The 15,277-nt window shown below is 35.3% G+C and overlaps 1 protein-coding gene across 2 annotated transcripts in view; it reads left to right on the forward strand.

Moving 5' to 3' along the window:
* KCNT2 (potassium sodium-activated channel subfamily T member 2) overlaps positions 1–15,277 on the forward strand; it is a 394,167-nt gene that overhangs the window by 321,184 nt on the left and 57,706 nt on the right. For both annotated transcript variants that reach the window (XM_030818707.1, XM_030818708.1), the window contains 3 exons: positions 7,209–7,310; positions 10,928–11,011; positions 12,299–12,427. In XM_030818707.1, coding sequence (XP_030674567.1) covers positions 7,209–7,310; positions 10,928–11,011; positions 12,299–12,427 — 315 coding nt within the window. The remainder of the gene's footprint in view (positions 1–7,208; positions 7,311–10,927; positions 11,012–12,298; positions 12,428–15,277) is intronic.

A 15,277-nucleotide genomic window follows, 5' to 3' on the forward strand; every position in this document is an offset into this window, starting at 1 on the left:
TTTATTAATTATTTTTTCAGGTAGTTTGTTTTTAGGGTAAAGAAACACTGTTGACTTTTATGTGTTGATTTTGTACCCTGCAAATTTGCTGAATTTGTTTATCACTTCTAACAGCTTTTTGGTGTAGTTAAGGTTTTCATATATTATAAGTTCATGGCATCTGCGAACAGAGACAATTTAACTTCTTCCTTTTTCTTTTTTTTTTTTTTTTTTTTTTTTTTGAGACGGAGTCTCACTCTGTCGCCCAGGCTGGAGTGCAGTGGCGCAATCTCGGCTCACTTCAAGCTCTGCCTCCCGGGTTCATGCCATTCTCCTGCCTCAGCCTCCCGAGTAACTGGGACCACAGTCACCCGCCATGATGCCCGGCTAATTTTTTGTATTTTTAGTAGAGACAGGGTTTCACCGCATTAGCCAGGATGGTCTCGATCTCCTGACCTCATGATCTGCCCGCCTCGGCCTCCCAAAGTGCTGGGATTACAGGTGTGAGCCATCACGCCTGGCCACTTCTTCCTTTTTCTATTTAGATGCCTTTTACTTCTTTTTCTTGTCTAATTGCTCTGGCCAGAACTTCAAATACTGTGTTGAACAGAAGTTGTTTGAATGGGCAACGTTGACTTTGCCCCTGATCTTAGAAGAAAAGCTTTTAACTTTCTGCCATTGAGTGTAATATTAGCTGTGGAGTTTTCATACATTGTGTATATTATGTTGAGGTACATTTCTTCTATGCCTTATTTATTGAGAGTTTTCCATCATAAAAGGATGTTGAAGTTTGTCAAATGCTTTTTATACATGACCTTGCAATATTTGATTTTTAAGTGTGTCCTCAGTAAAAGTATATATTCCTGTAGAACTGGAAAGTTTTGTTAATTATTTTTGTATGCTAAGAACCTAGGTCAGTGCTTGATTCATAAAAGTAAATTGAGTAATATTTCTTAGTTGTATAGCTTAGAATTGTCTCCTAAGCCATGGAATATTTTGTAGTCAGTTAGAAATGCTCTATTTTTTAAGACACATTTAAAATGTATATTTAGATTACTTACTGTGTTATTTTCTGATATAATTACTATTCACCCAAGTTACTTTTAAGCAGAATTTGAGTTAGTAGATCCCTAGACTAATTTCTAAATATTTTATCTTCCAAAGTGTAAAATAAGAGCCTTTTAATGGAAGTAAGGAATGTAAATTAGTGAAGTGAAAAATTCTGGCCAGTTGCTTCCATGACCTATGATATCTGATTCTCCAAATTTAAAATAAGTCAGAAATGCAGATTTTTATATTAAATGTTAAATGATAGAACTTATTAAACTTCAATAAATTTAGGCAGTCCAAATGGAACTCCTCTGTAGTTCAGATTTGAACTAATTACTGCCAGTTTGTAACTTCTAGCCATATGTTGTTTTTTGAGACACAGAGAGGCAGGTTAATGATAGTGTCACAAAAATCTAACTGGATAGGAAATACTAAGTATTAATCATCCCTAATTTTTATTCCTCATATGTAAAGTCAGCATGTTAAAGTGCAATTCATAAAATTGATCCAAATTCTTCATTGTCCAGAATTAAAAGAGAAAGTAATTGTGTAATGTATTCTTATCAGGATGGAATCAGATGCTTGGAATCTTACTTTTTACATAACTTTAAAGTCAATAGGTTTTGAAAATAGTGTCATAAAAATCTTTTTTTTTTTCTCTCTGTAAGGAAAGTTAGTAACAAAAAGACAGGAAATCATACATGCAGAGTGATTCACACAAGCAGAAGGGCAGCTTCACTGTGCTTGTACGAAAGGATTTCATAGGGTGGGTAGCATGATACGTATTTTGAAGGATGAGGAGGACCGGCAGAGATGGTTTTGAAACAGAGTTTTGACCTGCAGAGATTGTTTTGAAATCTCTTACATGAAATTGTTACCCACATGAGTTGGAACCCAAATATGAGGAAGAAATTTTCAGTATTTAGCTAAATAGTCAATCATCTGACTTACTAATAGTCTGTGCTGGGAAGTACTGAAAAGTCATCCTGGAAAGCAGTTTGGGAGCTAGACCTTAGAATGCCCTGAAAGCTGAGTCTTTGTTGTTTTTGATGCAGTGAATGGGGAGTCATGGCAAGTTTTTAAATGAGGACATGGGGGAGGTGACATCGTCAGACTTGTACTTTTATGAAATTGATGTGAAATTTCTGTATTTATCTGAAAAGAGACATTATGGGGAAAAGGGAAAGAGTAAGTTATTTCAATAAATCAGGCATGAGATAATAAAGACCTGATCTAGGACTGTTAGGGTGAATATATTGATTAAAACCAAAGAGAGAATTCTGGGAAATAACTGACCTTAGTGAGATAGATGATACATTTATTTAAGTATATTCAAATTGCAGTACATAAGTAAAAAAATAAGTGGTGATATATAAATGAAGCTCAGGAACAAGATGAAATATGTGTGTGTATATATATATACACACCTATACATATACACACACACATATATATATATATGCATAGATATAATCGAAGGTTGTGCACATAAATGTATAATTGTAAAGCCTTAAGAAATATAAGGCTTAGAGAGCCATAAGGAAGGTTAAAAAGAACCACAAGGAAGATGAGTTTAACTAAGGACTTTATCCTGAGGTTCATAAAGGAGAGTCTAGAAAGAAGACAAATCAGAGAAAATGAGTGAGGGGTCCAAGAGTATTCTGGAAGCTGAGATAGAGTGATGTGAAAAGACAGAGCTCCAGAATTAGAATGTAGTTTGTCAAACACTGTAAGAAAGTTCAAGTAGGATGAATGCTGACAAAAACCACTAGATTTAGGAAATGCATTATGATTGGGTCCAGAGGAAAGAATGAAGAAATGTAAAAGAATTATAGTTGAGAAAATAGGGGATAGAAACCAGTAATTTGTGCCAATAAAATTCTTGATTTTTTTTTACCTCCCACACTGTTCTGTTAAATCCAATAATTTTATCATCTCATTCCATATGGTATTGATGGACACAGATTACAGGAAACAAAATTTCTGCCAGAAACACATTCCTTCTTCCAAGAAAGGCACATGTTCATGATAATAAAACAAATGGAAAAGTAGGTAAGACCAAACATTTAAAAGTGTCTGAAATCTTTAATGATTTAAATGTCATTGGCATTCTTTTAGATACTTATATAAGCATTTGTTAGGAAAAAAATATCGCCAGTAAAACTTCAATTGAATTCAGAATTCTACTAGAAAAGAAATATGATAAGTTTAACGAAAAGGAATCATAGTGTATGTTTATACTAGCAACAATAGCAGAAACATTTATTGTAAAACCCAATAACTAGGCATAGTAAAGTGAAAAAGCTTTGCATATTGTGACATTACAATTCTTTACATTCTTAAACCTCTGTTAAAGAACCAAAGTGAGAAAATAGAGGTATTGAGTGAACCTCGAATGTTTGTTTCTTGCTTCTGGCATATGAATGTTCTAAGCATTAAACTATGCAATAAATTGTCTTTTGATGTAGGTCGCTAACATAAGTAGAAAAAATTTATTTATTTTTCCAATCAAATGTCACTGACTGTGTGCCAGGCATTGTGTTCGGCACTGTGTAAGTAACAGAAAGCAAAATCATGGTCTCTGCCCTCTTGGAACATAGGATCTAGCTGAGGTAGATTATTAATAAATTAAAAACATAAACAAGGTGTAATAGGTTTCAAAAAAGCTAAGAAAGTTTTAACAGGTTATATTCAAGAGTAACTGCAGAAAGACAGGTTTTAAATAAGGTGATAAGGAAATACCTCTTTGGGGAGGTAATATTTGAGCTGCAATGATAACACCAGCCTAGTCCAGTAAAAGCCTGGGAGGTAGCATTATAGGAAGGATAAAAAAATACAAAGTTCTTGAGGTAATATATAATTTAGCATATTCAAACAACTGATAATAAAAATAGCTTTTTAAGTGCTTACTATATACAGTAATTTTAGAGGTTTTATTATGTTTATTTTTTGTAATCACAGTGGGATGTAGATGTCAATATGAATCCCAATTCACAGTTATAAAACTGAGGAACAGAGAGCTTAAGTAACTTGTAAAAAATCATACAATTAGTAAGCGGAAACACTTGACTGAAACCATTGTATGTGTTTTCAGAATCCAAGCTCCAAACCATTGTATGTTGTATTGCCTGTATGATCCATATTTTTGACAGGTGGACCTGTCCAGTGGCATCAAAACCCAAGTCCAAATCAACTTGTGATCTGATCTTCCTCCATACTTTCTATTTAACATAAGGTGCAATCATCTGCCTCATTATCTAGAGATCTGTGTATCATCCTCATCTTCTCTCTACTTTAGTACCACATTCTAAATTTAGTACCAAATTTAGTACCTCTTAAAATTTAATGTCTAAATGCATTCTGAATAAGATCTGTTTCTGCAAATACCACAGTAGAATGTACATTCATCTTTCACTAGGATTGCTGCATTAACACTATAGTTTATCTTGCTCAATTTTCCCATGCCACCTCCTCATTCACAAGCCATTTTCCGTATTGTCATCAAAGTGAGCATCCTAAAAACATGATCGTATCACTCCTCCTCTTAAAAACACTTTAGTTTTTCCCCATTGCCCTTAAGATGAAATTCAAAATACTTAACATGGTTTCAAAGTAGGGTAACCCTATGTCCTGTTATTTCTTAGACAATCTCAATTTATATCATTATTTTTCAGTGTAATTCTTAACTGCATCCCCATTATCTTAAAACATATCCTGGTACTTTAAGACCTAGTCCAAAGTTATTGCTCCAGTCTCATTTCTCACCTCTCCATTCAACCCATATACTTAAATTCTATGCTATTGGATTGTTTGTAGTTGCTGAAGTCTCTCAAGAGTTTTTTTTTTTTTTTTTTTTTTTTTTTTTTTTACTTCCAATAGAATATGCTGGGCATTCTGCTTATAGCTTTCTACTTAACACTCACTCTTCCAAAATTTCTGCTCAATTTTAGATCTAAACTTAGACATCGCCTCTAATTCAGCTCTCTGGCTTTTCTACTAAAAGAATAAGCTAGGTGCCCTTCCTAAGTATGTATTACTGCCTGATTATTACATATATTCACCCAGGCGTTCTTGCCTATTTTGCTATTGGTACCATTCACAGCAGTGTAAGTTCTTGCAGACAAGGAAAATATCCCTGATTGTTTAACTAGCTCCTGGCCCATATTCAACACATAATACTTCTATTAACTGATAAGATACTGTTAGTTCTATATAGGAGCTCTGTATTCCTAGCACTGAGGATGATTGATGCCCTACACAAAGTACGTTCTCAACGCATATTTATTAAGTGACTACTTTAATGCACAAATGAATACATTGGTGTTTGGGGACTTTAATAGTGAATGGAATTAATTTTAATTAGTGTTGCTGTTTAAGGTGATATCAATAGGATTCAGAGGTGTGGAGATGGGAAGAGCTCATTTCCTACAGGATAAGCACTGTAGGTTAAAAAACTGTTCTGTATTTGAAAATATAGTGTGTGAAATGGTAATGTAATTGAACCAAGGAATGTTTGTTTGTTTGTTTGTTTTGAAGAGTAAATATAACATCAAATTCTCAGGCGTTCCAGCACTTTATTCTGGCTACTCCCTTTAACTTGGGTTTAACATATCATGGCTTGGTCTTCTCCAGGATACTTGTTACACCTCGAGAACTAGGTTTGTCCTCAAATTCACAGGAAAACCTACCTATATCACAATAAGAACAGCTAATTCCAGTCATCTGCAAGCCACTCACTTGAGCTGTTCAAGTTAAGCACTCTTAACACCTAGGTTTATAAATTAGAGAATATATTAGGATTTCATAGGCAGACAAAAATGTGGAACCACTTTCCTATCCTTTGCCTTACCTTCTCCATGTATTTCAAGTGAAGACGCTCTTATAGTGATAGTCATCTCAGCCAGATAGACACTATAGATACACGTGAGATGGGAGGCTTCCCTTCCATGAGAACCCACACATTTGTTACATTAGAAACAGGAGCTTGCTTCTGTTGCCTCAAGAAGTGAAGGTTGATTTCTTATTTTCTGTATCTTATTCTGATTTATTATTTTCAGCTGTATCAGTCTTCCTAGTGAAGGGAATTTGTCAACAAAAGAAACTAGAATTTTTGAGGTTACCATTTGTTAAATAGAAGCTTAACTTACATTCTCAAGAAACATTTCTAAACTTAAACAAATTTGACATTTGCTCTCTTACCTTCATTTATTAAAGGAAAAAAAATTGCAACAGAATTTTTAAAAAGAAACCCTCATACACCATATCACCCCCCCAACTCGTAAGCATTCAGACATACATAAACAACTTGTGTGTGTGTGTGTGTGTGTGATATACAGAAGATTAGTTGCAAACTGATATACCAGGTGCAATTTATCAGTTAGGTGGAGAAATTACACTAAGATGATGGACAGCTAGAGACTACTGGATGTACAAAGCCTGTTTTAGTCTGTTAGGGCTACTAGAACAAAATACTGTAGACTGGGTGGCTTATAGACACCAGATGTTAATTTCTCACCGTCTGAAGGCTGGGAATTCCACATTCAAGGTGCTGGGAGATTTGGTGTCTGGTGAGGGCCCATTTCCTAGTTCATAGATGGCACATGGTAGAAGGGGCAAAGAGTTTCTCTTTTTTAAAAGGGCAATTGCATTCATGAGGGTTCCACCTCCATGACCTAATCACCTCCCAAAGGCTTCACTTCCTAATACTGTTACCTTGGGGATTAGGATTTCAATGTATGAATTTTGAGGGGACACAAACATTCAGACCATAACAGGTGCCTACCTCCCTATTTTTTTGTTCTCACCCATGAGAATATTTAAAATCAGGTCTTCTTTACAGTGTTTTGACGTCGTGTGACGTTAGTTTTTTTTTCACATTTTTTTCAATGATTTTTATTTGTTTCCATTATGATGTCTCTTCTTGTATGAAGAGTAAATACATGCTTAAATGTACAAAAAATATTGATCTTTCTTCACTATTGGGTGTTTTAACTGAGAAAATGTGGTTAGCAAAATGAAAGAGCAATTTAAAAATATAATTATCAGTGAAGTAATGACACATTTATAGCCAAGAACCATATGATGATAATTTTTTTACATATGTCAACACAATTTACTGAGGCAGAAATGCATAAAATATGGAATGCTCACAAATTTTTCTATCTCAAATTTCTGAACAGAAAGAACGGGAGAGAGGCTCTAACTTGGCCTTTATGTTTCGACTGCCTTTTGCTGCTGGGAGGGTGTTTAGCATCAGTATGTTGGACACTCTGCTATATCAGGTATACAATATTTATTTTTATTCTCTCTAAAATGGTTGTTTTCTGTTTTAGATTTTATTTAAATGAATAATACATCTAGTGTTTCACATGCAGCTATTAACTTAAAATTGGCTCCAGAAGTAATTCAGTATTTTATTTCATGTACTTAATGACATAAATGCTCCTATGAAACATTTTGTAAGCAAAATACTATTTTTAAAAATAACCTATGGAAATTATTTCAGGCATTCTTTTGTGCCAGTGCCCTGCAATGTTTAATATATTTAATACATTTTAGTACATTTTGCATGTTACTCCAAGCATATTACTGGATTAAAAAAGGTAAAAAAAATTACCAACTTAATAAAAACAGCATTCCTTATAGTATACATTTTTTCCAGGTTTGAAATAAAATACCATATTGATGTCAATAAACTGATAAACTAAGGACATTTTAAGAATCTGCCGATTATTGCCTATTTTAGAAAAATATGAAAAGACTACAACAACTAAAACCATTGAGTTTGTTCCTGAATGCCAAGTTAACTTTTTCATTTTATCATAGCTAAGAGGTTTGTGGAGATGTTTGTTCATACTAATATCATCTTTTTTGTCTCTGCCAGAAACTGAATAGCAGTAATATCTCATTTTCTCTGATTCAAGTAATCAGACAACCTCTAAATATTTCCATCAGGAAGAAAGACATATTCATAGTTTTCAATTATTTGATAACATTAACCTTAAATTAAGCATTTCAGCATTTTATTGTACCTATTCTTTTTGCTTTTTTATGTACTGTCTTCTATAATTGCTTGACTGAACAAACTAATCCAAAGAAAGTTAAAGCTTTTCTGCAGAACTTTGGGCTAATTTTGCCCATGATTATGCCTCTAGCAACGTCAGGAACCATCTGCTTATGTCAGATGAGAGCTGGAGCAAACACAACAAAGTAGAATAAATACCCCTATTATCCCTAAAGTTTCCAGACATATTATCTGGGTACTACAGGAGGCAGGGCTCCCACTCCAAACACTGTTACCAAACACACATACTTCTGATCTCTTAAAGAGATTAAATTGCAGGGGATGGTTTATTTGAAGAGCAGTGTTGAAACTGAAGATTTTATATCAATAGGAGCCAAGTGCTTGGGTACCATTATGCACCAGTAGTTTTAAGATTTTTTTAGCCACAGTATCCTCTGTTTAAATAAAATCTTGTAAGGAAATTGAATGTATAAGTTAAATAGAAGAAAAACTGTTCTAAAAACTGTTCTATAGAAATGGAAAGCAGTAGTTTTTTCTTTCTCTTTATTTTTGCCTCACGTTTATGTCATAAATAGAGATACAGGAAATTGCATGATTTTCTGAAACTTCTGAAGAGTGAACTAGAACTATATATATATATATATTTTAAGATAGAGTCTTGCTCTGTCGCCCAGTCTAGAGGGCAGTTTAGAGGGCAGTGGTGCGATCTCGGCTCACTGCAACCTCCAGCTCCCAGGGTCATGCAATTCTCCTGCCTCAGGCACCCAAATAGCTGAGATTACAGGTGTGCACCATCACATCTGGCTAATTTTTGTATTTTTAATAGAGACAAAGTTTCACCATGTTGGTCAGGCTGGTCTCGAACCCCTGACCTCAGGTGATCTGCCAACCTTGGCCTCCCAAAGTGCTGAGATTACAGGCGTGAGCCACTGTGCTCAGCCTAAAGTCTTAAATTTTGACACAGTAAGCATATTTTGCATTTCAATACATACCTGCATTTGTGTATGTGTAGATGTGTATGTATATATAACTGAAACAAAATATTAACAACAACTTACCCTTTCTGCTCGTAATTTGCTGTACTATTTTCTATCTTACTGAATATACTCTATTTCATTTTAAAAAATTGCTGGCATTAATTCATAACTATTTTGTGGCTTTTTTGAAAAACACTTAAGTAGAGGACTTCTGAATTAGTAAAATCCAGAGCATAATTTCTCTTCAGTGGGACTTTTGATCTATTGTCAATGGTTCTTGAACGATTGGGAATTATTTTCAGTCACATTTTCTTTAATTGCTTACTAACAAAATGGTCTGTGTCTGTACAGACTATTCTAGCTTTCAAACTTTCCAATAATATAAGAGATGCACTGTCACCCCAGGGAAATGCAATGATTCTATTTATCTATTTATTTATTTCATTTTATTTATTTATTTTTTGTTTTTTTTTTTTGAGATGGAGTCTCGCTCTGTTGCCCAGGCTGGAGTGCAGTGGCCCGACCTCGGCTCACTGCAAGCTCTGCCCCTCCGGGTTCACGCCATTCTCAGCCTCCCAAGTAGCTGGGAATACAGGCACCCGCCACCACACCCAGCTAATTTTTTGTATTTTTAGTGGAGACGGGGTTTCACCGTGTTAGCCACAATGGTCTCGATCTTCTGGCCTCATGATCTGCCCACCTTGGCCTCCCAAAGTGCTGGGATTACAGGCGTGAGCCACCTCCTTAATTTTTTAAAGGTTCCATTTTAGGCCTGGTGTGTTGGCTCACACCAGTAATCCCACCATTTTGGGGTGGCCAAGGCAGGTGATGACTTGAGGCCAGGAATTCTAGACTAGCATGGCCAACATGGGAAACCCTGTCTGTATTAAAAATACAAAAATTAGCTAGGTGCCATGGCACATGCCTGTCGTCTCAGCTACTTGGGAGGCTGAGGAAGGAGAATCACTTGAACCTGGAAGGCGGAGGCTGCAGTAAGCTGTGATCATGCCACTGCACTCCAGCCTGGATGACACAGCAAGACTCTGTCTCAAATAAATAAATAAATAGAAGGCCCTATTTTATCATGAAGTGTTGTGGAAAGAGAATATGCAATAATAAATGATAAATATAGTTTAGAAATTTACTTCACTAGCTTAGAGCTTAATCAAAGAGTCAGACCGACTCAAAGAGTCGGACCCCATTGGGCTCAAACCAAAGACACGCTGGTTGCGGTCAAGAGATTTTATTGGAGGCACCAAGGCGACACCACACGGAGGAGGAGAAGGAAGGAAGAAGGGGCGAGCTGCTTAGGTGCTGGGTTTTTATACTCAGTGGGGCTACGTGGGCATCGGTGATTGGCTTAGGGGTGGGGTTTGAGTAAAAGGCAGGAGGTGTTCTTCCCTGATTGGCCTTCTCTTGGCGGGCTCACGGGGTGGAGAACCGGGAACCGGGGGTGAAGAACCTGGAACCAGCGCCATCTTACTGTGCCCATGTTACCTAACACTTAATATTAAAAAAAGACTGAAATTTTTCATTGAAAATTTATTTTAATTGTTTCAAGTTTTTATGATAGTCACCATTTCATTTGGAGTTTTTGTTTTAAAAATTCTAAAAAATGTTTTTATCATGCCTAATAACACACATAAAATATAAGCATAGTTAGATATTTCTAGACAAAAATTATTTCCTATGTTTCCTTATGAACAGCTTAACTATACATGTTTATCTAGGATACTAACAAGATAGATTAAATTTACTTTTGTATGGAGGGTTAAAAATGTGATATGAGAAATAATCTTTTAGAAGTCAGATGTTCACACTTCTAACTGTTCTACACATCTCATACACATTATATATAAATATACATTTATATATTGTTTGTTTGTTTATATTGCAGTCATTTGTAAAGGATTATATGATTTCTATCACGAGACTTCTGTTGGGACTGGACACTACACCAGGATCTGGGTTTCTTTGTTCTGTAAGTTAATAATCTCTAGAATAAAAGATTGCTGTGATAGAAGGTTCTGAAATCTATCTACCATGTACTTTGCTAATTCTTCTACGTCATATGTTATTTTTTGTATTGTGAATCCAGAGTTGCATTTGAGTTTTTAAAATTCCTTTAAAAATTTCAGAGAAAACATATTATTTTTACTTAATAATCATAATAAATAGCCATTTTGTGTAAAATGTTGAATGAATTTGGCTGGGTGTGGTGGCTCACACCTGTAATCCCAGCATTTTGGGAGGCTGAGGCCAGCAGAGCACGAGGTCAGGAGTTAGAGACCATCCTGGCTAACACAGTGAAACCCCGTCTCTACTAAAAATACAAAAAATTAGCTGGGTGTGGTGGCAGGCCCCTGTAGTCCCAGCTACTCGGGAGGCTGAGAATGGCGTGAACCCAGGGAACAGAGCTTGCAGTGAGCCGAGATCGCACCACTGCGCTCCACCCTAGGCAACAGAGTAAGACTTCATTTCAAAAAAAAAAAAAAATGCTGAATGAATTTTTTTTTGTTAACTGGCAATTTGAAACTGCCATAGGATACTATACCGTCCACGAAAACGGTGATCATGCTTTTTAACTCCTTTGTTTTATAGATAAGTATACTTTTTCCAAGTATGCTGAATGAAATGATTTGGTAACAGTTCAGATTTACAAGAAGCAAAGGGGAACTACAATTTTTGTTTCCTGTCTGCTATCTCTATGCTTATTCTACTATTCATCTTTCTCAATATGGGCATTATTAGAACATTGGGTGGAACAAGTCATTATGGTGCTAGAGTGTCTTTTGCACTTTACATTTGGTAACATCAGCAGACCCTGTACATTAAATACCAGTGGCAGCCTCCAGTTATTGCAGCATGCAAAATAGTTTCCATATGCTTTCCATTTCCTAGTCAATTACCGGTGCTCTATTGCCTACTGATATCGAACTAATATAATGTCATACTGCCCTAAATTGAGTACTTGGATTTCTTAAGTTTGGTGATGCATGATAAATAAATTTAATACATGGATAAGCATGAAATATTACTTGGAGATTTCCAAATACTAATAATTTATCCCTTTAAGAAGTGAAAAATGCTTCAGCCAGGGATATCGGTTGAGGCTGCAGTGAGCCGTGGTTGCACCGTTGCGCCGTAGCCTGGGTGACAGAGTAAGACCCTGCCCCCAACAAAAATAAAGAAAGAAAGAAATGTAAAGTTACCACTAGGTTTTTATTTCTGATGCATTTAATAAGTAAATAATTTGTGTGTATTATAGATGAAAATCACTGCAGATGACTTATGGATCAGAACTTATGCCAGACTTTATCAGAAGTTGTGTTCTTCTACTGGAGATGTTCCCATTGGAATTTACAGGACTGAGTCTCAGAAACTTACTACATCTGAGGTTTGGAAATAACAAAATATTCTTGTTTTGATGTTTAATCTGATGAGTGCCATCATTCATAAGCTTATAAACTGATTTATAAAAAATGCAATAGAAAGTGAAAAAGAATGCTACCTCAATACGTAGGGTTAAATCTCAGAACCAAATTTTTTTTCAACTATTTGTTTTACTAAACTATGTCAGTCTTCCAAAAAATATTGTTGGCTAAGGGGCTGTTCTAAATTTATGGATGTTGGGCTTTAGATGACTTTTGTAGATCTAGGATTAGCTGTTTCTGGAAGATTATCAGGAAGCAAATTAATTATAAATAACCTTGAGGTTCTGACACATAAGAAAAGTTCTCAGGGCGAGAAACCTAGATTTCTAATGTATGCTCCTACTGCATATATTAGCATTTTGAAGGAAGCAAAGCAAAGATAATTTAGTAAGTGTTAAAATTCACATTTCTCAATCTCTAGATTGATGACCACTCTAAAGCCGAAAGAAAACTGAGTATAAGAGTAGCGTCAGATCTTCCCAAAGTAAACCTCAGTAAACTTAACAGCAAACTTGATCCTGTTAGTATGGAAGGAGAATCTCTGATAAGTTCATGCAGCCGAAAACATATTTGCATTTTGATTTGATCACTTCATGTGGTTCATGTTGTTCTAAGTAATTTTTATAGCCTCAGTATAATATCAACTTTTAGGTTAGAATCTTTTTTGAAATAAAGATTTTGGATGAATGCATTATTCTATCAATATCTATAAAATTATTTAATGTAAATTATGGTTTGTATTCTTAATTTTTTTTTTCTTCAGACACTTTAAAGTTATTACAAATTAAAAAGAAATTTTGGTCAGCATTTTTTTGGTCTGATACAAAATTACCTCAACTATGAGGCTCAGATCAGACACATACATTTCAGTAATTTCTATGATCATTAAACCACCTCGTGACAAAATTAATAAATCCCTATATAGAAAAGTACTTTATAGAAAGCATAAGGATAATGGGGTAGATTTTTGTTGTTGCTGATCAAATTTATAGTTTAACACTTATGTAAGTTACCAGCAGAAAATAGGTTAGTTTTTCTGAGGTGCTTCTTGGTGGTGTCACTGTAGCTTCAGGAGTGTTAAATGGAGCTTTGTGGCCTGGCACAGTGGCTCACACCTGTAATCCCAGCACTTTGGGAGGCCTAGGCAGGTGGATCACAAGGTCAGGAGTTCGAGATCAGACTGGCCAATAAGGTGAAACCCCATTTCTACTAAAAAAAAAAAATACAAAAATTAGTCAGGTGTGGTGGTGCATACCTGTAGTCCCAGCTACTTGGGAGGCTGAGGCAGAAGAATTGCTTGAACCTGGGAGGCAGAGGTTGCAGTGAGCTAAGATCACACCACTGCACTCCAACCTGGGTGACAGAGCGAGACTCCTTCTCAAATAATAAAAATTTTTTTTAAATGGAGTTTTGCTGCCGTCTCTCCTGCTGAGTCTGAGTTTTTCTTTTCCTGTTGTTGTTGTGGTTCACACTGAAAAGAATGAGACAAATCAAGAGAAAATCAGGAATGACTGACTGGAAAAACAAACCAGACAGTTAAATATGTAAGATGTTTGTCTAGATATGCCTAAAATTTTAAGAATACTGGATTCAAAACAATATTATTTAATTAAAGGTTAAGAGAAGATCAAGTGCTTTCATACCCAAGTAATTAAGCACGATCATGATCTGTTCAGGCAGCTATAACAAAATACCATGGACTGGGTGGCTTGTAAACAACAGAAATTTAATTCTCACAGTTTTGAAAGCTGGGAAGTCCAAGATCAGGGCACCAGTTGATTACATGTCTGGTGAGGACCTGCTTCCTGGTTCTCAGCTCAGATAGCCATCTTCTCACTGAATTCTCACCTGGTGGAAAGGGAAGGGGATCTCTCTGGGTCCTCTTTTATAAGGCTGTCTCATGATCTAATCACCTTGCCAAAGCCCCACCTTCAAATATCATCAACATTGAGGATTAGGTTTTCACGTATGCATTGTGGGGTGATGGAGAACAAATATTCAGTCTATACAAATCATTTCTCATTTGACCATAGCAAGTACAAAGAAGACTTTCACACAGTAGAGTGTTGCCATGTTTTTTTTAATCTCACATATAGGCTTTGGGAATTGTAATGCAGTAAATTCTGGCCTTGGTCAACTCCATGTCCATGCCAATATTATGCATTATAATAATGTTCATATATTATTAGAATACTTTTTTGTGCTGTTGACATTGCAGATAGGAAAAGGATACTGAGTATTTGAAATGTCATCAAGGAGTATTTAACTACATTTAGTCAACTCTGCCCATAGCAAATAAATATTACCTCATTAAAATGCTTGTAAATTCTCAAATATCTAGATTATATTAAAAATATATATCATTGGGATTATAAAAGGACACTGTTTTAAATAAAAATAATACCTCTTGTTTTTCTGTACTGAATTCAATCCATCTTCTGACACGTATATTGTTATTAAATTAAATTCTGCCTATTGTAGAAAGAATTGAGGCAACTAACAAAGATAAGCAATAGAAACATCAAGCACTTTTTACAACAAAATATTTTGTTGTAAATATTTTGAGAAGTTAATGTTACTGTACTAGCATACCCTGAGTGCTACAGTTGAGCCTGACTTCTATTTTTAATTTCCTGGTAAATAAGGTAAAAAATAGCAATATGTTGATCTATATAGTAATTATGGTCTGATACATGAAAGGATAAAATTCATCTTGCAAAAGATTTGTTTTTCTTGGCCATTTGTTAAAAGAATGAGTATATTATTTGCTTTCTGAATTTGGAGATTTTAGATACCATGATGAGTAACATCTA

The sequence above is a fragment of the Nomascus leucogenys genome, chromosome 9, assembly GCF_006542625.1.
Source record: "Nomascus leucogenys isolate Asia chromosome 9, Asia_NLE_v1, whole genome shotgun sequence".
Taxonomy (NCBI): Eukaryota; Metazoa; Chordata; class Mammalia; order Primates; family Hylobatidae; genus Nomascus; species Nomascus leucogenys.